The 26,756-nt window shown below is 46.1% G+C and overlaps 1 protein-coding gene across 2 annotated transcripts; it reads right to left on the bottom strand.

The window, feature by feature from the left end:
• Positions 1-653: 653 nt before the first annotated feature.
• Positions 654-25,638, bottom strand: EFEMP2 (EGF containing fibulin extracellular matrix protein 2). 2 transcript variants are annotated; one of them, XM_048514795.1, is made up of 12 exons: positions 25,368-25,638; positions 20,612-20,703; positions 19,708-19,756; positions 17,674-17,910; positions 14,478-14,600; positions 11,847-11,963; positions 8,702-8,821; positions 5,094-5,213; positions 3,450-3,576; positions 2,809-3,004; positions 2,349-2,547; positions 654-1,038 (listed from the first exon to the last, which is right to left on the bottom strand). In XM_048514795.1, the coding sequence occupies exons 1-11, from the start codon at positions 25,621-25,623 to the stop codon at positions 2,386-2,388; spliced, it is 1,599 nt and encodes a 532-aa protein (XP_048370752.1). In that variant the 5' UTR covers positions 25,624-25,638; the 3' UTR covers positions 654-1,038; positions 2,349-2,385. The 2 variants fall into 2 exon arrangements, with proteins under 2 accessions (XP_048370752.1, XP_048370759.1); XM_048514802.1 differs by lacking the exon at positions 25,368-25,638 and adding an exon at positions 23,577-25,288.
• Between the last annotated feature and the right edge of the window lie 1,118 nt (positions 25,639-26,756).

Raw genomic sequence — 26,756 nt, 5'->3', positions numbered from 1 at the left:
GCAGGGCTAATAGATGGGTGGGATCAGTCCCTCACAGCAATTGTGAGGGGTACAGAGCTGGTTCACACACACAGGCCTTGGCACCTTGACTCAAGACTGTGTTCGACAGAATGTGCCAATTGTCCCAAGATGAAAAGGAATGTGTCTGAGTTGATGGGGGGTGTGGTGCCAATTCAACTAGAATGGTTTATATACTCGCATGCAAATAATCTCTTGGGGCTACATTCCATCGATCACAAATGCATGCGCAGATCTACCCACCAGCCCCCCGCTGGGTAAAGCAATTTGTATCCAAAAGCTAGAAGGAAAACATATTATTCAGTAAGGTCCTGAAGAGAGCAGGATTGGTGGAGTATAAATAGATTTTGGGAAGCTGTAGATGGGAAACTTTTATAGATGGGGATCAAACTGACTATTGGCTGGTATGGATTTATTGGGCTGTGTGACCATGGTGTGGTAGAGCCTGATGTTTTGCCCATATCTATGCCAGCCACAGATGTGGGCAAAACATTAGGTGCTAAAACCACAGCCACACAGTCTAATAAACCCACAACGGCCAGTTAATTCAGCAATGGCAATCTTTGACAATAAATTGACTGTTGTCTGAAGCAGTCTGGATGGGATGCACATTGGCACAGAATCTTTCCGAGGAGTTTTCTTTTCAGACCTTTTACTAATTTTTGTGTGTCTTTTTTCTTTTTAACCAGAAAACAGAAATGGAAGAATTTGCAACAGGGTCCAAAGTCCTTTTCGTGGCTTGAAGTTGCAGGGGGTGGGTGTCCTCTCTTTCACCCCCGCCCCTCCTTGGGAGCAGGAGACAAAGGTTCATGGCTGACACCGCTGAGGCTCAAAGAGGGTCTGGGTGATGTTTCCAGGGTGAGCAAGAGGGCTGTGAGCCACCTCTCTGGCTGCTGGAGGCCTCTTATCCAGTCACAGCTATTGATGATTCTGGGAAGGGTGCAAGGCGGCAGGCTCCCTCCCTGGCAGTTGGGTTGTCCCCTTCTGGTCTCTCAGTTTTCTTCTCTGCCCAGGCAGTTTCTGCAAGTGGAGGTGGGAGAACAGAGAACAGATTAGATTCCCCTTCAAGGTTTGTTGTTAGCACAGAGGCACTTTCGCGCATGCACAGAGTAATGCACTTTCAGTCCACTTTCAATGCACTTTGCAGCTGGATTTTACTGTGCGGAATAGCAAAATCCACTTGCAAACCATTGTGAAAGTGGATTGAATGTGCATTATTCTTCATGTGCGAAAGTTCCCAGACAGCTGCCTCTATGGGTTGGTTCAGCTCAGTCACAGAATCTTGGCTCAGCCCTGGTACTCACAAAGCAGTTAATAAGGAAGAGAGAAGGAATAGTCTCATTGAACAGATATGGAAGTGCCTGTGCATGAAGTCACCGAAATTATCACAAGGAAGAAAAGAAACCACATATCAAGGGTTAAGCCCCAGAACAGAGTTCCACTTTCAGTCTGCGATTAACTTGTACATTAATTATGTTAGTCTGAATTTCAGGACTAAGCCCAGAATGCAAACACAAATAACAACAGGAGGCTCTGGGAATGTACAGAGTGCTTTTCACTCGCCCCTGAATAATTGTAGGTTATACCTCCTCCTCCCAGTGCCAGGGACTATGGGTTAGACGGATGCAAAAACTGCTACAGCTACCAAGGTATCTTTACCACACAAGAGAAATACTAAACAATTTACTGCTCTACCCCAGAATCTTTCAGAGTGGGGCAAGCTAGGAATAAGTAATAAACTTCAGTGAGGACCAACTACCAATTGGAATGTGTCCTAGAATCATAGAAAGTTGGAAGAGACCACAAGTCCAACCCCCTGCCATGCAGGAACACACAGTCAAAACGTTCTTGACATATGTTCATCCATCCTCTGTTTAAAAACCTCTAAAGAAGGAGACTCCACCACTCTCCAAGGCAGTGAATTCCACTGTCGAACAGCCCTGATGGTCAGAAAGTTCTTCCTAATATTTAGGTGGAGTCTCTTTTCCTGCACCTTGAATCTACTACTCCTTGTCCTAGTCTCTGAGGCAGCAGAAAACAAGCTTGCTCCCTCTTTGACATGACGTCCTTTCAGATATTTAAACATAGCTATCATGTCCCCCCTTAATCTTTGCTTCTCCAGACTAAACATCACCAGCTCTCTAAGTCTCTCTTCAGCGGACATGGATTCCAGACCTTTTACCATTTTGGTTGTTGGCTTGCCTGTTGTGACAGGTTTTTAATTATTAAACTAAATGAACACAAAAGAACTTGCGGCAGGCAGTTTTTGAGGAGGACGGAATAGGTGGCGTGACTGAGGTGGCCTCCTCCATTTTGGAAATCAGACTTACACTTTCCCTCCCAGCCAGGTGAGGGGATGTTTCTACTTTAGAAGGAATGGGCTCCCACGAAGACGGTAAGGCGCAGCACTGAGCTGGACCGATAGCTCATCAGGGTATTCATGGTGACCATCTCCAAATCCAGCACAAATTCCCGGGGTCCTGTCAGAGGCCTGGCCAAGACCAACATCGCGCTTATGTTGTTGATTTGCTGCAGGGAGAAAAGAAGCAAGGCAGACACCATCAGTTTGGACTTTTACACCAGAGTAGTTAAGAGAGCTGAAAAAGGAGCCGGGGTACAGGAGTCTGCATGCGGTTTGTGTGAATTTGATGTGGATTAGCCACCAAGATGCTGAGCTGCAAGATTTGCAAGAAAGCAAACATCAGTTCAGTTTGTTGCCAGTTACTAAGTAGCATAGGAAAATTGGAAGCTGTAGCAGAAGTCTTTCCTATTGCTGAGAAGTCAACTTACTCGGATGTAAAATTCTCCTTGGTCACTTCCTGAGCGAATCTGGAAAGTGTTGTAAGCACCAGGGTAGACGCTAGTGGCTTGGATCTGGAAGATGTCAGAGGGCACCGTTCGGTCTGCTGTGATGCTCATGTATCTGTTGACGATGGATGATGGCTTATCTCGGCAGAGAGGGTTTGTGGCTGGGCAGAGACAGCGGCTGTGGCGGGAACAAAGTATTTGAGTTTGGGAGGAATACATCTTAGCGCTTACCTTAAAGTCTTGTAATTGAGCAGTGCAGCACGCAAGTCTCACAGAGTTATTTCCTTTTCACCCTGCTCTGCTAATATGTAAATGAAGAATGTAAAAATTGCCTCACTGTATTAAGAACAAAGGTCCATCCATACTATTTCTGATTGTAGCCAGCTGGATGCTTCTAGGAAGCTTGCAAGTAAGGCATTGGGGGCAGCAGTTGTCAACTGCTACTTGGATCTATACTGCCTGTCTACATGGAGGTCTCATTTATTAATCTTGGTTTATAGATGTCAGATTTCTCTAATTCTTTTTTTTAAGCTAGACATCATCTAGTGGCAGTGAGTCCCACAAGTTAATCACATGTTGAGATACAGCTCCACAACTCTCTGTCCCCTCCTGTTCATACTCACTTTTCAGAGACCTGCAAATATGGTTCCTGGCAGTGGTTCTTCTCAACACAACGATAGCCACCATGAAAGTTGACACAGTTCTGAGATTCAGTGCACTGGTGGGCTCCCGTTTCACACTCATTAATATCTAGGAAAGCAGAAGAAATGAGGAAGGAGGGTTGTGTTGGACACTGAAGAACGAAAGCAGTCAAGCGTCCCGCGGTTTCCTGGCTCCCTCAAACAAGGAATCTTAAGTGCCAGCCTCTCTGCTTACTCCCTGTTCCAGGGATTTCCCAGATGAGAACATTAGGGATTATATCAGCTCAGGTACTTGGTTGGATAAGTGAAAAGGGCTAAACATCTAAAAGCAGAGCTTCTGGTTACAATGCCGGACTAGGTGTTGAGAGATCCAGGTTCAAATCTCCACTCTGCCATGGAAGCTTGAGCTAATCACAAATTCTAAACCTAACTTACCTCACAGGGTTGTTGTGAGAATTAAAATGGAGTACAGGCGAACGATGTAAGCCACTTTGGATCCCCACTGGGGGAAAAGGCAAGGTATAAATGAAGTACTTAAAGATAGATCCAGGCACTTTGCTGTGTGGAAGTTTGCAAGACAAAGGAGCTGTTGACCTCTCTGCTGCAATGCAATTCCACCATTGCAGATGGCCAAAAGTGGCTGTTACAGTCATCAATAAAGGTCAGGTGACACCAGGAGCCAATGAGATTCCACCTAATCATATAATGCCTATGGCCCAGCCAACCTCCTCAGTCTCATGTCTTTGGACTTAAGACCAAGCTATCATTAGACCACCCATACCAACCCTCTATCTGCTTCCCTGTCATCCAACTCTGCTCTCACCAGCCTGCCAATCACTTGCCAGCTCATCTGTCAGCCTCGCTTCATTACCTCCAGCCCTGGCAGTGGGCCTCCTTCAAATCCACGTCTTTGATCTTGCTGCATGTTGGAATTGTCCACAGAGACAGGGCATAGAGTGGGGCTGGGGGCTGAGCAGTAGGACATCTGCTTCATATGTGGAAGGTACCAGGTTCAGTCCCTGGCCCCTCCCGTCAAAAGGATCAGGTAAGTAGGTGAAACACCTTGACCCAAAGCTCTGGAATTCTAGTCAAAGTAAACAATGCTGACTTTGAGAGACCAACAGATTGGGTCCACATGAAGCTGCTTATAGAACCAATCATGAAAAGAAAGACTAGGCCAGGCCAACTCAGCAACCAATCAGATTTCTTGCTGGGGGAAAATATAGAACTTCCAGGATTCCACATTGCTTAGAAATCTGATTTTTTTAAAAAAATCGTTCAAGAGGGCAAACTTTTAATGTTATGCCTACTTGATGGCTATCCTCTACATGAAATCGTATGGCTTTGCTGTGACGTAAGCCAGATTTGTGAATAAACGTGTCTAAAAATAGCTCTTAGCTGACTAGGGAGTAAAGATCTCTTGTAAAATTGAATTATTTTCAAGCTTCTTTTCCATAAACAGAACCCTTGTTTTATATGCGAGCATGAGGAAAATGAAGGGAATCTATTCATCAACTACCCTAATTGTGAGAATGGCACGGTCTTTAAAAAGTAAGTGAGGTAATTGCCTTAACTCAAGGACTCCTGACGCCCTTCAATCACAAGGGAGGATCTGTAGTAGATTACCTTGGCAGAGGCGGGTGCTCAGTTGCTGATATCCCTGTGGGCAGGCACAAGAGAAATGCCCTGGCTCGTTCACACACTGGTACTGGCACAGGTAGGTGGAATAGCTACATTCGTCTATGTCTGGAAAGCAAAGAAAACAGTCTCGGTCAGGCTTCCAGGCTGTCCTAGTGAGTCACTCAGACACTGAATTGTACAGAACAGCCTCTCAAATCACAGTGATCTAAACTCAGGGATAATAACAGCTGTCTGGATGTGGGGCTAGGAAATCAGGCACGCAATGACGGCTTTGTGGCCAGCTGTTCCGTTAAGAATTTGGTGCATACTTCTGTTCTGCCTCCTCCAAAAGTCAAGGCAGCTCACAAAGCAGATGAAAACGTCAGAACATTTTAGAAACAAAAAGCAAGCAATGCAGGGGAAAAAACTAGCACCATATCCCCCCCCCACCCTGCAATGTATACAAATAAATAATTTGTTTCTCCCTCCCTTTTTCTTTCATCTTTTATCACGTCAGGAAAGGGGCAGAAAGTTATTCTACCCTCGGTTAAGTTTTTAGCACCGTCACTATACGACTCGTTTTATATTACTATTTTGTATGGCATTTTATGTGATTTTATTGTATACCTATACCGTGAGCACTATGCTCTGAGCACGCTTCGGCAGGAGAGAGCGGGTATTAAAGAAAAACAGCAACAATGATGCATCTCCAAAAGGTGAGTCTTATGTTTTTTTTTTCTATAAACTGAAAGAGAGATGAACACTAATGAAAATCCCCTAGAGACTATTCTGCAAAAAGGAGATCTGGCGGCAGCAGCAATAGAAAGCCTGGGAATTGGTATAGCGATTAAGCAAAGTTTTAGTTTAAAACTGACTCTTGCTAACAACGTGAGGCTCCCCAAGTACAATATAGATACATTATTGGGATAATTTACAGGACTGTTCTAAGGCTTGCCCTGACATTGCACAAGATTGGTGCATTTTCCCAAGACAATGTATGTGAAACATTGTGAAAGTATTATGTACATTTTCAGTACTGCCACAATTCCTTTTCAAGTGATAAAAATACGTTGGCAACCCGTGTGGTGGAATTAGTATCTGAATAGCAGCAGGGTTCAAATCCACGCTCTGCAGTGAAGTTTGCTGGGTGCCTTTGAGCCAGTGAAGATAAAATGGAGAACAACACGTACTGTGCTGAGGTTTTTTGAGAAAGGGCAAAATAAATACATACTTAGGCAGAAATAATTACAACATCCCTCAAAGGCCAACCAGTATTATTATTCTCACTTTGCAAATGAGGAGCAGCAAACAGTCCAGACACTGGGAGAAAAAAGCGGTTGGCCTTCTGGGCTGCTCATGGCCAAGGTGAGATTTGAATTGGGGATTTGAACTAAGAAGGCAGAGTTCAAATTTGTTCCTGCTGACTTCTGTGCTTCTTTTCCTTCTAGTGTTCATTCTTTCTTACAGAGCAAAACCCTTTTACAAGCCATTTACACCCAGGGCTTCTCCACGCAGCAAGCCTACCTCCTTGTCGGGGCAGATTTTCAATTGGCTTACATATTCGCTACATTATCCGGGTGTGATTTTCACTTTACGCAACACTTCCGATGCCGCTGTGCTTTTGATGGGCGAAAATTGATCTTCCCAATTGGGCAAATTGTGACCTTTCCCTCCAGTTTGCTGAGAATCCAAACCTGCATGAGTGCACCATGTCGGTCTCAGGTTTGTTGTACTCCTCCCTCTCCATTTTTTCCTGACCATGATGCCCTTTCCCTCCGCCCAGAAAGGAGGGGGCATTACTCAGCTCTGCTTGTATGCGTGCACCAGCTACCAACATGAGAGTATAGCTTCAGAGCTGCACAGAGATGTTTATTCAACTGCATATAATTTAAAAAACAACAACCCCCCCACCCCCACCCCGCGATAGGAGTCATGGGGACTAGGCAAAAACCTGGGCCATCAAAAGCCAAATCCTTTGCAGAGAGTAACTGCAGCCCCACAGCAAATGTCAGGGGAAAGGGGAGTGGGTAATTGATCTCCTGACACCCCATGGGAAAAGCTTAGGAATAGTCTTAAGAAATGTCTCTACAGAGCCAGTATAGTAGTTAAGAATGGCAGACTCTGATCTGGCGAACAGGATTTGTTTCTCGTTTCTATACATGAAGCTTGCTGGGTGACCTTGGGTCAGTCACAATTTTCTTGGAACTCTCTCAGTCCACCCTACCTCACAAGGGGTCTGTGTGAGGAGGGGAATACGTTTATAAGCCATTTTAAGACAGGAGAGAAAGGCAGGGTATATATCCAAATTCTTCTTCTATGAAGAGAAGAAGAAGAAGAGTTTGGATTTATATCCCCCCTTTCTCTCCTGCAGGAGACTCAAAGGGGCTTACAATCTCCTTGCCCTTCCCCCCTCACAACAAACACCCTGTGAGGTAGGTGGGGCTGAGAGAGCTCCGAGAAGCTGTGACTAGCCCAAGGTCACCCAGACCAAACAATATTGAGAGTGCACAGGCTAATCTGAATTCCCCAGATAAGCCTCCACAGCTCGGGCGGCAGAGCAGGGAATCAAACCCGGTTCCTCCAGATTAGATACACGAGCTCTTAACCTCCTACGCCACTGCTGCTTACGGGGTGATTTGCCAGTGCTTTCCCCAGTCATCTATACTTTACCCCCAGCAAGCTGAGTATGCATTCTATTGATCTTGAAAGGCTGAATCAACCTTGAGCCGGTTTCCTGAAACTGATTTTGGTCGAGATTGAATTTAAATTGTGAGCAGAGCTTTGACTGCAGTACTGCAGTTTACCACTCTGCCCGACGGGGGTCCTTTGCACGCAGCCTCTGGCTCCCTTTTAAATTCCATCACCAGACACCCCTCCGGGGTAACCAATAATTAATTACACAAATTAACTCAATTCCTGTTTATGCTGCCCCCATGACGGATGCAACACTGACAACTGAGAATTTTAATCATCTGAACTATTTTGGCAAGGAGTAGGGACACAGTGTTCACCATCTAAAGTAGTTCTGTGATGCAGGAGATTCATGGTGCAATCCTATGCAGTTACTCAGCAGCAGGGCCCACTAAATACAATGGAACTTATACAGACAGAGCAAACTAGATGTGATGACATGCTCGCGTTCACCGTGGGGATGCTGCTGTCACTGAAGTGTGCCACAAGAACCCGATCCTGATCCTGAATGAGCTGTTCTTATGCACAGAAGAGATGTTAATGCCATAGCATCAAACCAGCAAGAAGCCACCACAGTGTGGAACCAGAGGCATACCGGCAGAAAATGGCACCTGGGGCCATTTTCCACCCCCCACTGCTCCCCCACATGGGTCCACTTTTAGCCCCTCTGCGCCCCCGCTGTAAATCATTGGGCAACCAGCAGCACTAGAGGTGTGAAGAGGTGGGCACAGAGGCCACTGGTCCATTCCTGGGAGGGGGGAAGGTTATAAACAGCAGGAACAAAGGGTCATGCATGAAATACAGGATGAGAGGTAATGTAAAATGCAAGCATAATCAAGAGAAGTACAGACAGGGGTAATCAAATGGCACAGCTAAGGAGCAGGGGCAGGGGAAGGGGCATGTGGGAAGACCCACCTACCTACCTTTGCAGGTAAAGCCATCGTGATCCAGTTCGTAGCCTTGGTTGCATCGGCAAATGAACGTCCCATAGGTGTTGAAGCAGCGCTGTTCGCATGGGGCACCCATCTCACATTCATTCACATCTGGGGAAAGTGGCAAAGGATGTGACTGAAACCGGAGGCTTCCTGGCCCATCCTCAGTCAGTCAGTCTTAGCTGTCTAAACACCTCCGGTTCCTTTAAAAGGCTCTATCCTTTCTGGCATTTTTTTAAATGTGACCTTATTGTAGAAAGTCAAAATTTACAGGGATTAACCATTCACCCAAGTTTCAAATTTCACCATTTAAACCCTCCCAAGATTTCAGATTAGAAATTCAGATACTTAAATTATTGTCTTGAAACTTGAAAAGTGCCTTACATATTTCTTTATTTACCCCAGTCAGACAGAGTCTGTACAAACTGCTCAACTTCTGTCGAAACTCTTGAACACATTCTGTTCATTTGCCCAAAATATTCTCTGCTTAGAGATGGCTGTCCTCTCTTACCCAAGACTAACGGTCCTTTAAGCCACACTATGATGCGGTTTCTGGGTTGATTCTTTCCCTCTGGAGAAGATTGCTCAGTTTTTGTTACAGGTGCTAGCCTTATGAGACTTATTTTATATGTCTATTGTATGATCAATCTATGATTGCACCGTACTGAGCCCCTAAGGGGAGAGCGGTTTATCAGCCCGATAAATAAAAATAAACAAATAAATATTATTTATTTATTCATTTGTTATTCAAACTTGATATACTGCCCCATCCCCAAAGGGCTCTGGGCAGTGTACAATCATTAAAACACAGATTCAAAGCAAACAAATATGCCAGTGATGGCGAACCTTTTTTGAGACCGAGTGCCCAAATTGCAACCCAAACCCCACTTATTTATCGCAAATTGCCAACCTGGCAATTTAACCTGAATGCTGAGGTTTTAGTTTAGAAAAAACCGGTTGGCTCCCTCTTCCTCCGCCCCACCCGCTCGAGCAGGGGCCAGCCTGCTCTAGCCTCCAGCAAGTCGTGCGCACACCGCTCTGTGCCTCTCTAGCATCTCTGCCTCCTCTGTGCCCGCCCCTCAGGCGGCAGCCACCCGGAGCACAGGCACCAGGTCCACCAGCTGAGTCCTCCCTGCTCACCGCGGTGCGCGCACATCGTGCACAGTGGCCCAAGCCAGCCTAGATATGTGTGTGTGTGTGTGGGGTGATTTTCTGCCCCCCACATGACGAACTCTGTGTGCGTGTGCCCATAGAGAGGGCTCCGAGTGCCACCTCTGGCACCCGTGCCATAGGTTCGCCATCACTGAAATACGCCAATAAAGGTTTTGTTAAGGTTTACTGTACTGTAAAAATAAAGGTTTTGTTTGTTTTGTATGTGGGTGCGTTCCCTGACCTGGCTTGCCTGATCTCATCACTCAGAAGTTAAGCAGGGTCGGTCCTGGCTAGTCTTTGGATAAGAGATTGCGAGGAATACCAAGGTCAAGACACAAAGGCAGGCAATGGCAAACTATCTTCAACAGTTGCTCTGAAAATCCCACCAGTGGTCCCCATAAATCAGCTGTGACTGAACTGCAAACAAAACAAAACCGAACTGTGCTTTGGATACACTGGAGCATTTTCATGTACAGAAGAATTTCCACTCGTGCAGCATAGGGCAGCATTTGCTTCTCCCATCCCATTTTAGTGCAAAATGCCCTCCCAGAACTATTTCTAGTCATCCCTTGTCCCCAAGGAGCAGAAAGTTTCACTGCATGAGTGGAAATCCTTCCTTCCATGGAAAAAAAACCCTCCAGTGGATCCAAGCCTTTGACAGGTGTCAAATAGGGAAGTCTCTTAGGTTTGCAACTCTAATACACTCCAAAATACTAAATATGTCAGTGACTGAATGCTGAAACCAGATAGCAAATACTGACATCAAATACGGATATTGAATATTTGCAAATATCCAGATAATATATGACATAATAATAGGATAGAATTTCCAGGAACAAACTTGTATCAGCCCTGCATCACTGTAAGACACAGCTGTGCTCTGGAGCAAAGATTCCCAATGGTCGAATCCCCACTACTGTCTTAGCCAGGTTTCAGAACACAAACTAACCAGGTTTGAGGGACGACCTCCCCATTGCTTGCGTGGCAGATACTGTTTCTGGCTCTCATTCTCCCTGTTAATCCACGTTCCGGCAGGACCTGGTTGCAAGTGGCATAGACCCCATTAACACAGCTCAGAGCTGATCCGAGGGGAGGGATGAGGGTTGAAACCCTGACTTGTTTCCTGCCCTGGAGTGTGACGCAGAATTCGGGCAACCAATCAGCGCTGCGATGCGCGCGCAGCCTTTCCTTGGTTTTGTTTCCGCTTTTGCGATCGGCCAGCAGAAGGGGACGCAAACGTTAAAACAGTCAAACGTATAACTTTGAATTGTTAATGGTTGACACAGGTAATTATTGACTGTTTGCACAGTTAAACAAACGTTAAACTTTTACACGTTGTTGTTTTTTTATCATGCCCCTACAATGTATGTTTCCGCAGTGGGAAAAGGTCCCGCCCCATCAAGGCATGCCAGCCAATCAGGGGAGACCAGCGCAGCGAGCTTGCCTGGTAATGGGGATTGCTAAGAGTTCTGCAACTGGGTGTGTCTGCTGTGTGCTCGCTGGGGTTGGGAGGGAGAAACTCCGATGAAAAGGACACGGTTTCACAACGAACAGGTTTGGATCTGTGTGCAAATTTCAAGTGGGGATTCGACCAATATTTTTGTAATGTACTTCTGACCCAGGAATGTGTGCATACCAGAAAACGGCTGTTGAGGGGGAGCCAACCACAAAATGTCAGGGAGTGAAGTCTTGCAAAATTCTTCAACAATTCAGGCAGAAGCTCAGGCAGTTAAGACCCTTGTCTTGTGTGGGCAGCTGTTGCAGAAGCAATTTTTCAATAATCTGCACAGCTACTCAGAAGCTCTTCTGAGCAGAAGTCCCACCCAGCCCTTCCCACTTTCTAAAAGCACTTGGTGGTGGGCACCGCCACCAGGAAATGGGTCAGCATGGGCCATGGAGCCCAACGACACCATATTGGAGACCTGAAGGTCTACATTGCCTTGAAGCCTTGAAGGGAGGAGGAGAGTCAAAGAGAAGCCCTTACCGACACATGAACGGTTGTTGCTGGCCAGCTGGAAGCCAGGTTCACACTGGCAGGAGAAAGAGCCAGGGGAATTGACGCAGCGGTGCTGACAGTAGCGATATCGACATTCATCAATGTCTGCAAGAGGGAAGGAAAATATAGTCATTGTGTCACATTCCCCATTAGTGCCTCCAGTGCCGGATTTATTTATAGGTTTGGCAGGCCTAAGCCTAGGGCCTCAAAATCTAAGGGGCCTCTGGCCAAGGTGTATAATATTTTTGACACTGTCATAGGCCTTTCTTACACATTTATGCCTTTTTTAATGACTATGGCATTTAAAAAGAAGACAAAGAAGAGTTGGATTTCTATCCCCCCTTTCTCTCCTGCAAGGAGACTCAAAGGGGCTTACAAACTCGTTTCCCTTCCCCCCTCACAACAAACACCCTGTGAGGTGAGTGGGACTGAGAGAGCTCAGAAGAACTGTGACTAGCCCGAGGTCACCCAGCTGGCATGTGTTGGAGTATACAGGCTAATCTGAAATCCCCAGATAAGCCTCCACAGCTCGGGCGGCAGAGCAGGGAATCAAACCCGGTTCCTCCAGATTAGATACACGAGCTCTTAACCTCCTACGCCACTGCTGCTTACGGGGTGGTTTGCCAGTGCTTTCCCCAGTCATCTATACTTTACCCCCAGCAAGCTGAGTATGCATTCTATTGATCTTGAAAGGCTGAATCAACCTTGAGCCGGTTACCTGAAACTGATTTTGGTCGAGATTGAATTTAAATGGTTTGCAAGTGGATTTTGCTATTCCGCACAGTAAAATCCAGCTGCAAAGTGCATTGAAAGTGGATTGAAAGTGCAGTATTCTGCATATGTGGAAGGGACCTCAGTTTTATTTAAAACACTCTTCCATCTTCCCCTAGTTTTGAGATTGAGGCACTGGGATGGGCCTCACAAGTGGAATAACTAGGGCCTCTGTTCATCTAAATCCAGCACTGACTGCCTAAGAAGACACAGAGTTGGTTTTCATACTCCACTTTTATCTACTGTAAGGAGTCTCACAACAGCTTACAACTGCCTTCCCTTCCCCTCTGGATCTGTTTGTAAAAATATTTACAAACATTTGTAAATTGTATTGTCGAAGGCTTTCACGGCCGGAATCACTGAAGATGCCAGCCACAGATGCAGGCGAAACGTCAGGAGAGAATGCTGCTAGAACACGGCCATTCAGCCCGGAAACCACAGAGCACCCCATTTGTAAATTGTGTAAATATATTTGTAAATATTTTGTTACAAACATTTAAAAACATTTAACAAATTAAAGGAAGGATAGCTTCATCTACGGCAGTTGATAATGATAGCTAGATGGAACCTTCCTGTTTAGAGGCAGTGTACCACTGAAAGCTGTTGATAGGCAATAACAGGGGGAAGGTTTAGCTCAGGGTTGAGCCTCTGGAATTCTAGCCTGGCTGTTGGTCACAACCACAAAATAGCCACCATGGGAGATGAGGGTAGTCACACGCCCAGAGAGATAGCCCAAGTGCATGTAACAAGGGGAGAATAAATCTCTATAGTGGCCACTGTCATACAGTTATTTGAATCTGCACAGTCAATCAGAACCCCAATTGCCAATGAGAAGCCCTGCTGGTCCCACCCACTTTGCAAAAACATTTGGTGGTTCCAGAAATGGTGCTTGGCAGGCACCATGTTGCCCATAGGCACTATGTTGGGGACTCCTGGTTTAGCCTGTGTACTGTGGGCCTTCCGGAAGTTATCTGGTTGGCTACACTGCAAAATAGGATGTGGGGCAACAAGATAGAACATTAGACTGATTCTTGGTCCATTAAGTTTGGTTTTAGGATCACTTCCAACTTTTGGAGCAGCCAACGGTGAAACTGGCTTTAAATGCAAACTGGGCTTACAATTGCCTTCCCTTCCTCTCCCTACAACAGACACCTCCTGAGGTAGGTGGGGCAGAGAGAGTTCTGAAGAACTGTGACTAGCCCAAGGTCACCCAGCAGGCTTCATATGGAGGAGTGAGGAATCAAACCTGGTTCACCAGATTAGAATCCACTGCTCTAAGTCACTATGCTGGCTCTGTAGAGACATTTCTTAAGATGATCCCTTTCTAAAATGCTGGATAAAAACAAAATTGTGTCTTGTGACACCTTAAAGAGAATCAAATTTATTTCAGCCTAAGCTTTCTGGGCTAGAATCCTTTCCATTCTCCACCCCCACCCTTATGTACATATTGGTTTGTGATTTCATCGCATGCATCTGTAGCCTACAAAAGTTTATGGTGCAAGACATCTGTTAGTTTGATTAACAGGAAATATGTAATCCTTATGGAATTAAGGAATAACAGATAAAAGAGCTCTCCGGCCATTGGTCTTTCCTGCAAGGTGACAGTGAGAATCCCATTGCAATTTTAGGATGGGTTTTTAGTGTACAGATAGTTGGAATTTCAAAATGTAGCTCCAAATTGAAGGGAGGGAAGGATTGCAGTGGCCAGTTTCTCATGGCACTTGGTGCATCTGGACTTTGCAGGTACAACTTCCAGGTCATGGCTGCTGAGAAGGCCTGACCCTGGCATCACCTTCCTGAAACTGCTCAGTTTCAAGACAGGGAATGCTAGTTGGCTGGCTGACTCACCCACACACTCTGTGCCAATCTTCCGGTAGCCATCTGGGCACTGGCAATGGAAGCCGCCTGGTGTGTTGATGCATTGTTGGCTGGGCTGACAGTCATGCAAGTCGTATTCGCACTCATCCGTGTCTGTAATGGAAGGAAACCACACAGAGTTCGAGGTTATGTGGAAGAAGGGCAGCTCTTTCAGAACAGAGAGGAAGGCAGGAGGCGAGTTAGACAGCCACTCTAATCAGACTTCTAGAGACTTGGGTCACGTGATCACATCAGTACTGCCTACTCTGACTAGCAGTGGCTCTGCCAAATGGAGGTCTTTCACATCACTTACTACTCTGAGCCCTTTAACTGGAGATGCCAGGGACTGAACCTGGCATCTTCTGCCTGCCAATCAGATACTCTACCACTGACCCACAGCCCCACCAGGATAAAGATGATTGCTTTGCTTGGAAGTAGCTGGGATGCTGCATCACTCTGTCAAAGGAGTTCTGCTATTCCCCATGTAGTCTGAGAAGACTGATGTACCATTTGCTGTTTCCTTTCAAATATTATAATAATATTTCGTGCTTCTCGTAATCTTTCCAACAGCCTGGTAAAGTAGGCCAGTATGGTTTTCACCACACTGCAGATTGAGCTCTTAAGTTAAATGTGTGCGGTTGTGGTTTAGAGACTGGGCTGTGAGGCAGAGGAAGTCCCTTGATCAAATCTCAACCTCTGCCACACACAGTTGGTGGCCTCACTATTTGCAAATTTCCTCAGTGGGGCAAACAATCTACCACCGCACACACACAGCTGGTTTCAGGAAAATGGTATGGGGGTATGGAAAAGCTTTAGGCCCCTCTTCCTATGTTCTGCATTCCTGATTGAAATCAGGCCTCCCTGTGCTTGGGAATCAAGTTCCCAGCACAGAACTCCCAGCATGCACTGCAACAACCGTGTACATGTGACTCGCCCTCAGTGCCGCCCCATTTACATCTCAAGGACCTAACAGGTGGCATGCAAAATACAAACCATCCTTCAAACTATAGACCCATTAGTTTAATTGACATGCTGGCCTAACTATATGCTAAATTCCTACTTCATCATCCCAAGAGTTGGGCTGCACCAGAAATTTTCCTATTGAACAGCATGGATTTTGAAGTGGTCATTTAGATTTTGTACTGGAACATGTAATTCAGAAATAGGCTACAGGGCAGAAACGCTGCCTGTTTGCCTTCCTGGACCTGATGTCTGCTTTTAAGATTACGAATCAAAGGGCACATCTCTGAGGCAGGGCATAATCTTCTTGTTCCTAACCAGCCCTTTACTTCAAAACATGTGAAAACTAAAATTGCTTCTTACAGTGCAGTTACACCCTTTCGAGCTTGTTGACTTCAATGGACTGAGAAAGTTTTAACTCAACTGGACTTTTAACAAAGATGTTAACCAGATCTTAGGATTGTTAAACGAACATGTATTATTATCACCCCTGTACACTCATTCACATGGAGAAGAACTTTGCAGAGCCCAAAATGACTTCAGCCCATTTTACTTCTCTCAACCCAGATTTTTCAAAACTTACTAAACTGGAGATCTTTTCCCCTCATGCAGGGGAACAAACGGAGTGAACAAAAGCAGCTAGAAATGCTTTATTTCTCCTGCCAAACCTCTTACGTTCATTTCCACTGCAAGCACCTGCCGTGATGTGTGCAGATTCTCCACAGAGATTCCCCATGGAGGTTTCTTCTATTTGCAGCTCCTCCGCTCATGATTTCACTATAAAATGTAGATGAATAAAGTTTCTTTTGCCTAGCGATCCTGCGCATATGTTGTTTTCCCACCTTTTTTGAGGGGGATGTTTGCAAAGCTACAGCGACACAAATATGCACATATTGCAGCTTCTCTAATTGCATCGGCATAGCTTTGCAGACATTCCTCTCAAAACAAAACAAAAGAAAAAACACATGCGCGGGATCGCTAAGCAAAACAAACTTTATTTACCTATTTTTTTTACAGCGTACAGGTGTAACCTCCGTGGGGAATCCCCGCAGAGAATCTGCTGCAGCGCACAAAATGGCAGGTGCAACTGTGAAACTGACCAGAGCTCTGTTCAGCAGGCAGGAAAAAAGGTTCGTTTTGGCTGGCAACACTTGGGTTCTTAAGTGCTGTGGGAACACAAAATTCCAAAATGGATCTTTTTAAACAACCTGCAGCACATTATATTTCTGTTGCACAAAATCCATCATAGATAGTTAAACAGATACACACACACATATCCAGCTAAGAAGAAGAGGAGGAAGAAGAAGAAGAATTTGGATTTATACCAGACTTTTCCCAATCACAAGGACTCTCAAAGTGGCCTACAAACTCCTTTCCTTCCTCTCCCTACATCAGACACCTTGTGAGGTAGGAGGGTTGAGTGAGTTTCCAGAGAACTGTGACTAGCCCAAGGTAACCAATCAGGTTTCATGTGGAGGAGTGGGGAAATGAAGCCAGTTCACCAGATAAAGAGTCTGCTGCTCAGGTGGAGTAATGAGGAATCAAACCCAGTTCTCCAGATTAGATTTCACATGTGCTTAACCATTACACCACTCTGGCTCCAGCAGCAGGGTTTACCCATTGTTTTCAATCACAGATGGACCCTTAATATCCTACATTACAAACATATTCATACACAATTATAAAACAAATAGATAAACAAATTCAGCCAAATGGCCTTCCTCTGTGGTCAAAAACGACACTCAATTCCAGACAAAAATTGCTTTTTAACATCTTTGTGACTGTGGTAGATAGTTTCCGGAAAATAGGAACAATCAAATTATAAATTTACACTTTTGAATGGGGGGGAGAAAGCCATGTATTGGTTCCCTTCATTTACTTTATGAACAATGGGCAGTAGTTCATAACTGGGTATGCATGTTTTAAATGAAAGTGGGAAGAGGGAATCAAAGTAGCATAAACTAACCAGGAAATCTGGTGGTTATTTTCTTTGAGTACATCCAGAAATTTTAGCAAGTGATTCGCTGGTTTTCACAAGTTGCTTGCCTTTCTGAGCGAGTAGCCTTTCCTGAAACAGGCCAGACGGCAGGCCGATCCCTGCTATGCCTGTTGGAGTCAGCCCAGCCATTTTGGTACCTTCTGAGTAAGCCAAATCCACTTCCATCTTTCATTATCCAGCAACAAACAGTGACCTCTCCTCTCCCCTCGCTCTCCATTTCTCACTCACCCAAACAGGATCCGGTCCCATCTGGCTCATAGCCCTGGGGGCAAGAGTTCTGTCGGGAGGCGGGATGTGGGGGCCATTGATGCCGTGGCCGGGGCGGGCTGGGAGGGGAAGCTCTTTCAGCATTGACATCGTTGATAACTGTGGCTAAGCGAGGGAGGCAGAGGTAACCGCCATAATGGTTGATACATTTCATTTCCCCTTTGCAGGCATTGGGGATTGTCTCGCACTCGTTCACGTCTGAGGAGAGAAGAAAACAGAGTTAGGTGGGCTTCCCCATACACTCCCTTCTTGTGTAACTTCTTGTGGGATAGTGCTTCTCCAACAGCAGGTCCCTTGGCCTTTAGTATCCCATCAGCTTCAGTGACAGTATGACAGTCACAGGCTTCCAAAGGGAGCAGCAGCGCTGTAGTGGTTAACAGCTGGTGTACTCTAATCTAGAGGAACCGGGTTTGATTCCCCGCTCTGCCACTTGAGCTGTGGAGGTTTATCTGGGGAACTAGATTAGCCTGTACACTCCAACACACGCCAACTGGGTGACCTTGGGCTACTCTCAGTTCTTTGGAGCTCTCTCAGCCCCACCTACCTCACAGGGTGTTTGTTGTGAGGGGGAAGGGAAAAGAGATTGTAAGCCCCTTTGAGTCCCCTTACAGAAGAGGAAGGGGGATATAAATCCAACTCTTCTTCTTCTTCAAAGTAGCAGGCATAGATTCTGCTAGGGTTGCCAAATCCGGATTGGGAAATTCCTGGAGATTTGGGAGAGAAATGCAGGGAGAGCTGGATTTGAGGAGAAAAGGGACGTGTGGGGCATAATGCCAAAGAGTCCACCCTACAAAGCACCCCTTTTCTATAGGGGAACTGTTTTCATCTGGAGACTAGTTATATTTCATCTGGAGACCAGGTCCCGCCTGGATTTGGCTTGTGTGGCCAAAGCTTGGAGCTTCATGGGAAAGTTGGCATTTCTGGATGGAAACTCATTTCCAAAACCCACAGCCATTTCACCTATCAACCAAGTGCTGACTGTTTTGGTAGGTCGAAGCTTTACGTGCTGAAGAACAGGATATAGAACCTGAAGATCCTCTTCTCACCACAGAGATGTCAACTCCAGGTTGGGAAGGTGCTGGAGATCTGGGAATGGAACTTGAGGAGAGGAGGGCTTAGGGAGAGGGCAGGACCTCAGTGGGGCATAATGTCATAAAGTCCACCCTTCAAAGCAGCCATTTTCTCCAGGTGAACTGATCTCTGTGGTCTCAAGATCACCTGTAATCCTGCCTCACCATGACATTTCTATGCAAAGCTTCACCTGTTCTTTCCTGGTGACTGCAGAATGGGTGCAGCTATATAGCTGGCCCCAGAATGATGTTAACTTGATTTCCTGCTAGCTGTTTGGAAATGTTGCATTCAGACATTTTGACTGGCTTAAACCATGGCTTGTTGTTTGTACAAACTTCAGTTTAAACACTCGGGTCCCAGGCTGTGCATAAACATCGGCTCTTAGAAAGGAATAGGAATGCCAGCTGCCAGGTGTGACCTGGGGATCCCAGAACTACAGCTCATCTCCAGACTACAGATCAGTTTCCCTGGAGAAAAAGTGATCTTTTGGGAGGGAGGAGGGTCCATGGCCCTGTACCCCGCTGAAGTCCACGTCCTCTCCAGGTTCCATCCCCAAATCTCCAGAGCTGATCCCAAGCTGATCAAGGCAACCCTGTCCCCTGCCAGTAGCCAGGGAGGTGCTGGCAGTCCTGGAATGAAGCTTACCTTTCTCAGGGGGTGCTGCTTAACAAACAGTGGTTTGTGAATTCAAACACTGCTGCAAACCATCATTAGTACAAACTCCGATTAACAAACTAGCAACAAACTATAGTTTGAAATCTTGATTTGGTGACAGCCAACAAACTCTATCTTGATTTGAATACGGGGTGGAGTGACTGTTCCTTGTCAACAGTGCCGATGTCGAAATAAACACATGGGATTGTTCTCCATGTACCATAGGAGCCCTCTCCCACCCCCACCCCTGTGACTTTCTGGGATCGGTACCTTTGCAGTGCTGGGTCTCAGAGTCCCACTGGTAGCCATCAGTGCACTCCTAGCACGGAAGAACAAAAGCAAAGAGTTTAAAGGAGCCGTACAGTTCTATGAATTTGGGATTACTATTCTGGTGGTCTTAAACCTAGTAGCTAAATTCTGAATAGAGAAATGCGGGGCTCAGACCAGCATGGAAACCCTGCCTTCTGAGTCTTGTGAGTCCCGTCCATGTATTGTGGCTGGTTGGGAGGCTGAAGGGTACTCCTCACATGCTCAGAAGTACCGTGGGACTGCTCCTTCATCCTTTTCTGGAAACAAGATCAGAGCTGATATGGGTTGAAGACATCACTGACCTGGAAGCTCTGTCCTCTGCTCTTAATCCTAGATCTTATCAAGGTGGGAAGCTTCCTACATTGCTTCACTAGTAGAAACAGGTTTGGGGGCTATAAGAGCTGCCCAAGCTTGGGCTTGCGTTAAGGGCTCTGTGTTTCCCCATTCTCAACTTTGCTGGTCTTTTATTTAGCCAGCCACAAGGATGCATCTCAGAACCATCAGAACCCATTTTATGTACCTTCTAGATGAATGGGTGAGATAAACATAAGAAGAATTCTAATGGATTATACCAATGGTCCAATTAGCTCAGCATCCTGTCTTCCACATGGGCAAACCGGATAGCTTGGAATCCCCAAAAGTGGCTTGGAATCCCCAAAAGTGGGCAAAGTCAATCCTTCCTATTGGCCCTTCTAAGCAACTGGTACAGTGTTCTTGAATATGGAGGTTCTATTTAGCCATCACTGCTAATAGCCACTGATAGACTTCTCCTGCATGAACTGTATATGACTGCTTGATTCTCTCCCTCTCCACAATACACCCTCCTTTGGGTGACAGATCTTAAGGCTGGAGCAATTCCATTTACCATGTAGGTGTCGGGTTCCTCCGGTTCTTGTGAAATTGAAGCTCTCAGGAGCATTGCCAGGAGCAGACATGAAATGGGTTTCATCCTTATGCCTGGGGAAAAGGAGGCCGGTTAGAGGTATAGTGTATTCACAGCACACAGTGGGATTCCTGCAATAAAGGCTGGGAGGCACCAAAATTATTATCTTTTCCTGCGCTAATAGGAATGCCAGTTTGTGATTTCCCAAATTTTGACACCAAGGATAGGGGGCCTCTGAAGATGTGCAAAGTTCTTTTCCTGTCTGAGAAGACATTTAACCACAGAATTGGGTAAGTCTAGAATCATACAATCATCGAGCTGGAAGAGTCCACAAGATCCATCCAGTCCAACCCCCTGCCACCCAGAAACATACAATCAAAGCACTCCTGACAGATGGCCATCTGGTCTCTGTTTAAAAATCTTCGAAGATGAAGACACCACCACCGTCCTGAGAAAGAGTTAAGGGACCCTGTCCATTTGTGCATGTGGACGGGGGGGGGGGGGGGAAGGGGCTATAAGTAAGCTTTCAAAAACTGGATAATTAGGCAGGGTTTTCTGTAGCAAATTGAGAGGCCAAGTGGGGAGGAAAGGCAGGAAGATTTGGTCCCCTAGATGGGTGCTTTTAACTCACCAACAGTTTTCTAGAATCTGTTCTATTTGTTTGTATAATAGGCTTTACTGCTAGTACTGTAATATTCTTGTATACATAAATGGTTCGATCAAATTTGGAATACCGTGTACACTTTGCCACCTCCATATCAAAAAGAAAAGGATATTGTAGCACTAGAGTTGCCAACTCTGGACTGGGAAATTCCTGCAGATTTAGCGATGGAGCTTTGGGAAGATGGGGCTTGGGGGTAGACCTCAGCTCTGTGCAATGACATAAAGTTCAGTCTGCCAGCTGATGACTGGCAACTATCTGAGAGGGCATAGGGATGGGAATTGGTGCTGTACCCACAGTGTGTCACTTCCAGCAAACCTCAGAAGCGGTATCATATTGCCAGCATGACACGGATCCAGCTCTCCAGGATTTGGACAAGACTGTGTGTTAAAACCATAGAGTTGTTCCCAAACCCTAGAACATTGCATCAATGTCACTTCCAAATATTCACTGAAGTGATACTGCACCATCAGTGTGGCACCATTAAATCCTCTGGCTGCCGTGGGCAACAGAGAGACCGGGAGACCCTCTGCTAATGGCGGAGACCTACATAGAGTCCTCCTTCCAAAGCAGGCATCGTCTTGAGAAGAACTCATCTCTGTAGTTGGGAGCTCATCAGGCTCCACCTGTACATTAGAAACTCTACATGTCAGTGGAGAATGGATAGAAAAGGGTGCCATGGGAAAGTCTTTTCATTTTTTTCTGCAAACTTTACCCCTATATATCGGAGGGGGGGCACCTAACCCACCATGCACCCATCCATTATGCCACCAGATCCATGAGGCACTCCTTTGCTTCTGAACTCCTTCCCACACCCAAGTCTTACGAAGTTTCAACGAGACCAAGCCACAACTGAGATCAACAGACCATGAAGAAAGGGGGGACTCAGCATTGGCTATCATCTGGCTCCACCTCTTCCTTTATTGTCCTCAAAGGCCCCTCTGGTCTGAACCCTCTTGGTGGTCCTGGCCCCCAGGGATATTTGACTGGCATCAACATGGGCCAGGGATTTTATGGCCCTGGCCCCCAGCCTGGTGGAATGCACCCCCTAGTGACATCCGGGCCCTGCGGAGTCTGTCTCAATTCTGCAGAGCCTGAAATACGGGGTTGCTCCACTGGGCCTTTTCTGCCAGGCTGGCCGGGCACCCCCTTTTTTAATATCACCCCATGGCCTTCGTCTGGATGCGACACGCACGTCTGCCTTCTATGATCCTACATAGGTTTTTATGCCACCTTGTTGGAAATTGGTTTTAATGTTTATATTTTTATATCATTGCATTGTTTCATTATATGTTCACATGTTAGCTGCCTCGAGTCCCCTCGGGAAATTGGCGGGGTAGAAACGTAATAGATAAATATAAATAAATAAACCTCAAAGCAAAATCGAGGATGGAAATGTCAAAGAGGCTGGCCGTGGGAAGTTGTCAAAGCCTTCTGTGCCATAACCCTTCCTTAGTTCCAATGCAGGATGGCCAACTCTGGGTTAGGAAATTCCGAGAGATTTGGTGAGGGGAATGCCCTCAGTGTGGGGCAATGCCATTGAGTCCACCCTCCACAGACACTGGTCTCTGGAGATGAGATGTAATTTCAGCAACCATAGCTTTTGGCCTGCTCTCAATCTGAACGTTTGGAGAGTTTGCTAAGAAATATTTCCAACCACCCTGAAAGTCTCCTGCACAGAATTTCTAAAAAGCTCCTCTGCAACAGAGCTGCTGGTGCTTCCATGGGGAAGAGAAGGGCTCATCAGTCTCAACCCTGGAACATCTGGTCCATAGAACTTGCCCACTGAGATTCTTTTCCAGGCTTGCTCTTTGTACCCCGTTGAAAGAAGTACAGTGGGCAGTAACAACAGGGCCTCTTCAGTGGTGGCACGAGAGTGAGGAGTATCGTCTGGGTATTTATGAAGCAGGTCTTCTGTTTCAGTGGCTCTGAGGGGCTCATTTAAATTTGAACAGAATATGGCATTAATTTTTCTAAACATTAGTGTATTGATTGCCTGTTTTGGAAGTTTGTTTGCCTCTATTTTAGTGGGGGTGGGGAGGTTAAAGTCTTATCTTAAGCTACTTGGAGGAGTTGAATAGTCAAACAAATCAGGGTGTAATAAATGCAATTTTTGAAATGAATTTTTAAAATTGGTCCAAATGTTCCTGAACAGGTGCAGCATGCATTTCTGTTACTCCTGAGTAACCACAGAGAACTCTTACACTCCAACAACTGGCTGCAAGGTTTCCAGATCAAAGGGAATCGTGTCTAAATGGATCTGAGGCCCAACACACACACACACACCTAGTTCAGCCTTGTGCCCTGCCCCTGAACTTCACACCTGTAAGGGAAGAAGAAAGGATATCAAAGAACTGAAATAAGAGAGGTGTTGGAAGAGCGCCATCACCAAATACTGGACTGTATTTAATACTAAGCATTGGTTCAAAATAAATTCAGGTCTGGTAATGGGTGGGTCTAGATCTTTGATTTCAGAAATGTACCACTTTTCAAGAGATGAAAGGAACCTGTGTGTCGGCATTCCTTCCAGCTAAAGCTAAATATAGGTCTTGTTTGATCTAATGTATACATATAACATATACAACACACCCAGAGAGCTGGTCCTGACATCTTTTTAAACCTTAAGCTTCTGTGGCAAACATCTCAGAGTGCAAAGTTGTTTGGATCTGGAGAAAAGAAGCTGAATCAACTACCAGAACTTTAAGAGAGTCTCTGCCACCTTATCTATAGCACAGGGAGCAGCTCTTGGGATCCAGAGATATTAAAGGCAGATTGGGACAAGCAAACATGGGAAGAATAGGATTGCTGTTACATTGAATTAAGAAGCATCTCAAATTGTGTTCCTGAATCTAGAGCTTGTTCAAACTGCCATCAGCCATAAGGAACGGCAGGATATAAACATTTTAATGAAGGCAAACCTCTCTTCACCCTCTGGGACCAATAGAGAATGGAGGGCAGCAACATCCCCCCTGTAGTCTGACTGGTGTTTTGAAATGAACATCAGGATACATTGTACAGATTATGGGTAACATCAGCCTGTGCTTTGGGGTGTTTTTCTGGAGGGGAAGGTATTCCAAAAACTCCTGAATATGGGGTGGGCATATGTGTAAAAAAGGCAGAGTTCACTAATATCACAGCATAAGGTATAAGCTTTGGTGTCATACAGCACTCTTCATTCCCTAGTACTTAATATATTCCACTGTGGCTGTAAATGTGTATCTATTTTAGGAGTAAGCAATACTTCCAAACTTAAAAAAACCCTGAGATACAGAACAGGAAAGGGAAGGGTTTCCCAGGGTCAGCTCAAACTGACAGCAACTCTGTGTAAACCTGCAGCTCAAATCTGTTTTGAGATATGGGGGGAAAGTTCCAGGTTGCAGCTTCTAAGGCACCCACCATCAGTCAGTCATTTTGTACTTTCCATATTGAAACTACAAAAGATTTCAGCGCCTAGCCCACCCTTGAGGTTTTGTGAGTCAAAAAGCAATAATTCCAGATTTCTTTGGACAAGATCACAAAAGTGGGAGAACTCTCCCTAGAGATCAGAGGGAGAAATCCACTGGTGCGAACGTTGCCAGTCATTTTGGAGTTTTATTTGCTACTCCCTGAGCACTGGATCTTCCCTCCTGCCCCTACGAAACCCTCTCAAAGCTAGGCTGGATTGCTTTCAGACCATCTTGCCCGGGGACAAGGCCAGAGGGAAGCTTGAGATAACCTGAGAGGGCAAAACGGGCCGAGAGAGAATTTCAGCCTTCAGAGGGGAGAGGAAGTCAACAGATCGGAGACTCCAAAATCTATAAACAAATCCCCCAAAGTCTGCAGCTAACGCTGAGGTGCTCAGAGCTCACCTGGGAAAGCCTTAAATACAGAACAACCCTTTTTACTTTGGGTCACAGGGTTCATCCTCCTCCCCTCCCATTTTAGGATGAGGATCGGCCATCCAGTCCCCCCCCCCCCCCCAAAAGCAACAGGGACATCAACTTTAGTGAACACACCGAAAGACTTTGCAGGTTCTCTTTTTTACCAGGAGCCCTCCCCTTCTTCCTCCCCACCCCTTTCCAAAGACCCATCACTCACCCCGGTGACAGCTGCCTGGCACACCCCGGCACCCTTCTTGCCTTGTCAGGGCGCTTAGCTCAAACACCCCCAATTCCGGCTGGGTGCAGCGCAAGAAGCTCCCTGGGAGAGTGCGCGCTGGCTCCCCTCCTTCAGCCCCCCACGCCGCATTCCTGGCCCCCAGCCAAGCAGCAGGAGTGCCAAAGGATTCCACCCAACATCTGGTTCCACTTAGCTTCCAGCAAACACCCTTTCCTGGCCAGCTGTTCTCAGCCATCACACACCCCCCCCAACAAACCCTCACAGCAAAAGGAACATTTAACCCCACTTATGCTGCACCCAGCAGAGAGAGCACGGCTTCCAGGCTATGTTCCCAGACGGTGAACATTTTTCACCAGAGGGGGCATGAATAATAGGTTGCCAGCCTCCAGGTGGAGGCTGGAGATATCCCAGAATCCCAACTGATCTCCAGATGACTTCAATCACTTATTTGTTGATCATTTGTTCCACTTCTCCTGGAGAAAATGGCTGCTTTGGAAGGTGAAGTGGTTGGCATTATACCCTGGCAAGATCACTCCCCTCCCTAAACTCCACCCTCACATCTCCTGGTATTTCTAAACCTGGAGTTGGCAAACCTAAGTTATTCCCAGAAGAGAGCTGGAGGTTCCAGAGTGCCTTCCACCCGGCCCCATCAGCACAGAAAGGGACAGGTGGGCCCAGCAGGGTTCTAAATTCTGGACATCTCTGCTTTCTTTTCCAAAAGCCCTTAAAGGGCAGCAAATGGGCTTCAAGGTATAGAAGCAAGGATGTAAACATCAAAAGCAGAAGACGGAATAATTCCAAGGCTCAACCTAACTTGTTGCAAAACCTATCCTATTGTGCATAGATAAACGTTCACTAAATTGCAAAATGCATAAAACCACAGGCATTTGATTAAATAGTTATGTCCCCATCCCTCCCAAAATTTGTACCTGGGGTATCTCACAATAGAGTAACACAAAAAAGTCAGTTCAAATCCCTAAAAGTATTACTACGTACAAGCAAGCAGAACACCCTAAGATTTACACCTTGGTGTAAACAGATTTTTTAAAAATAAAAACTTCCAATTAAAAGAGAAAAATATTAAAAGTCTAAAATCGTAGCAAACTGGCACAAGTTTAACAAGAAATAGCTGCTGGGGCTTTTTTAAGCGCTTGGGATGTAGTGGTTAAGAATGTCAGATTAACGTCAGGTTCAACTCCTACTCATCGTGGTAGCTTATTGGGTGACTTTGGGCCAGTGACGGGCCAGTGGCATGGGGGGGGGGGGGGGGCAAAGAGCAGCCAGCTGAAAAAACAGCCTGGCTGGGCTCGGGCTGCCAGCTGAACGAAGGTAAGTGGGGAGGAAGGACGGGCCCCCGCCCCCCCACTG

This window comes from Sphaerodactylus townsendi, linkage group LG01 (assembly GCF_021028975.2).
Source record: "Sphaerodactylus townsendi isolate TG3544 linkage group LG01, MPM_Stown_v2.3, whole genome shotgun sequence".
Lineage (NCBI taxonomy): Eukaryota > Metazoa > Chordata > Lepidosauria > Squamata > Sphaerodactylidae > Sphaerodactylus > Sphaerodactylus townsendi.
Note: the sequence above shows the minus strand (reverse complement) of the source record. Positions and strands in the feature narration are given on the sequence as shown.

Coding starts and splice junctions, on each gene's coding strand:
- EFEMP2 (XM_048514795.1), bottom strand. CDS start 25,623: ATGGCTGAGAACAGCTGGCCAGGAAAGGGTGTTTGCTGGAAGCTAAGT. Junction 17,911..19,707: donor TGAGACCCAGCACTGCAAAG/GTACCGATCCCA, acceptor TTCTCTCCTCAG/ACGTGAACGAGTGCGAGACA. Junction 14,601..17,673: donor TGGGACCGGATCCTGTTTGG/GTGAGTGAGAAA, acceptor CTTCCATTACAG/ACACGGATGAGTGCGAATAC.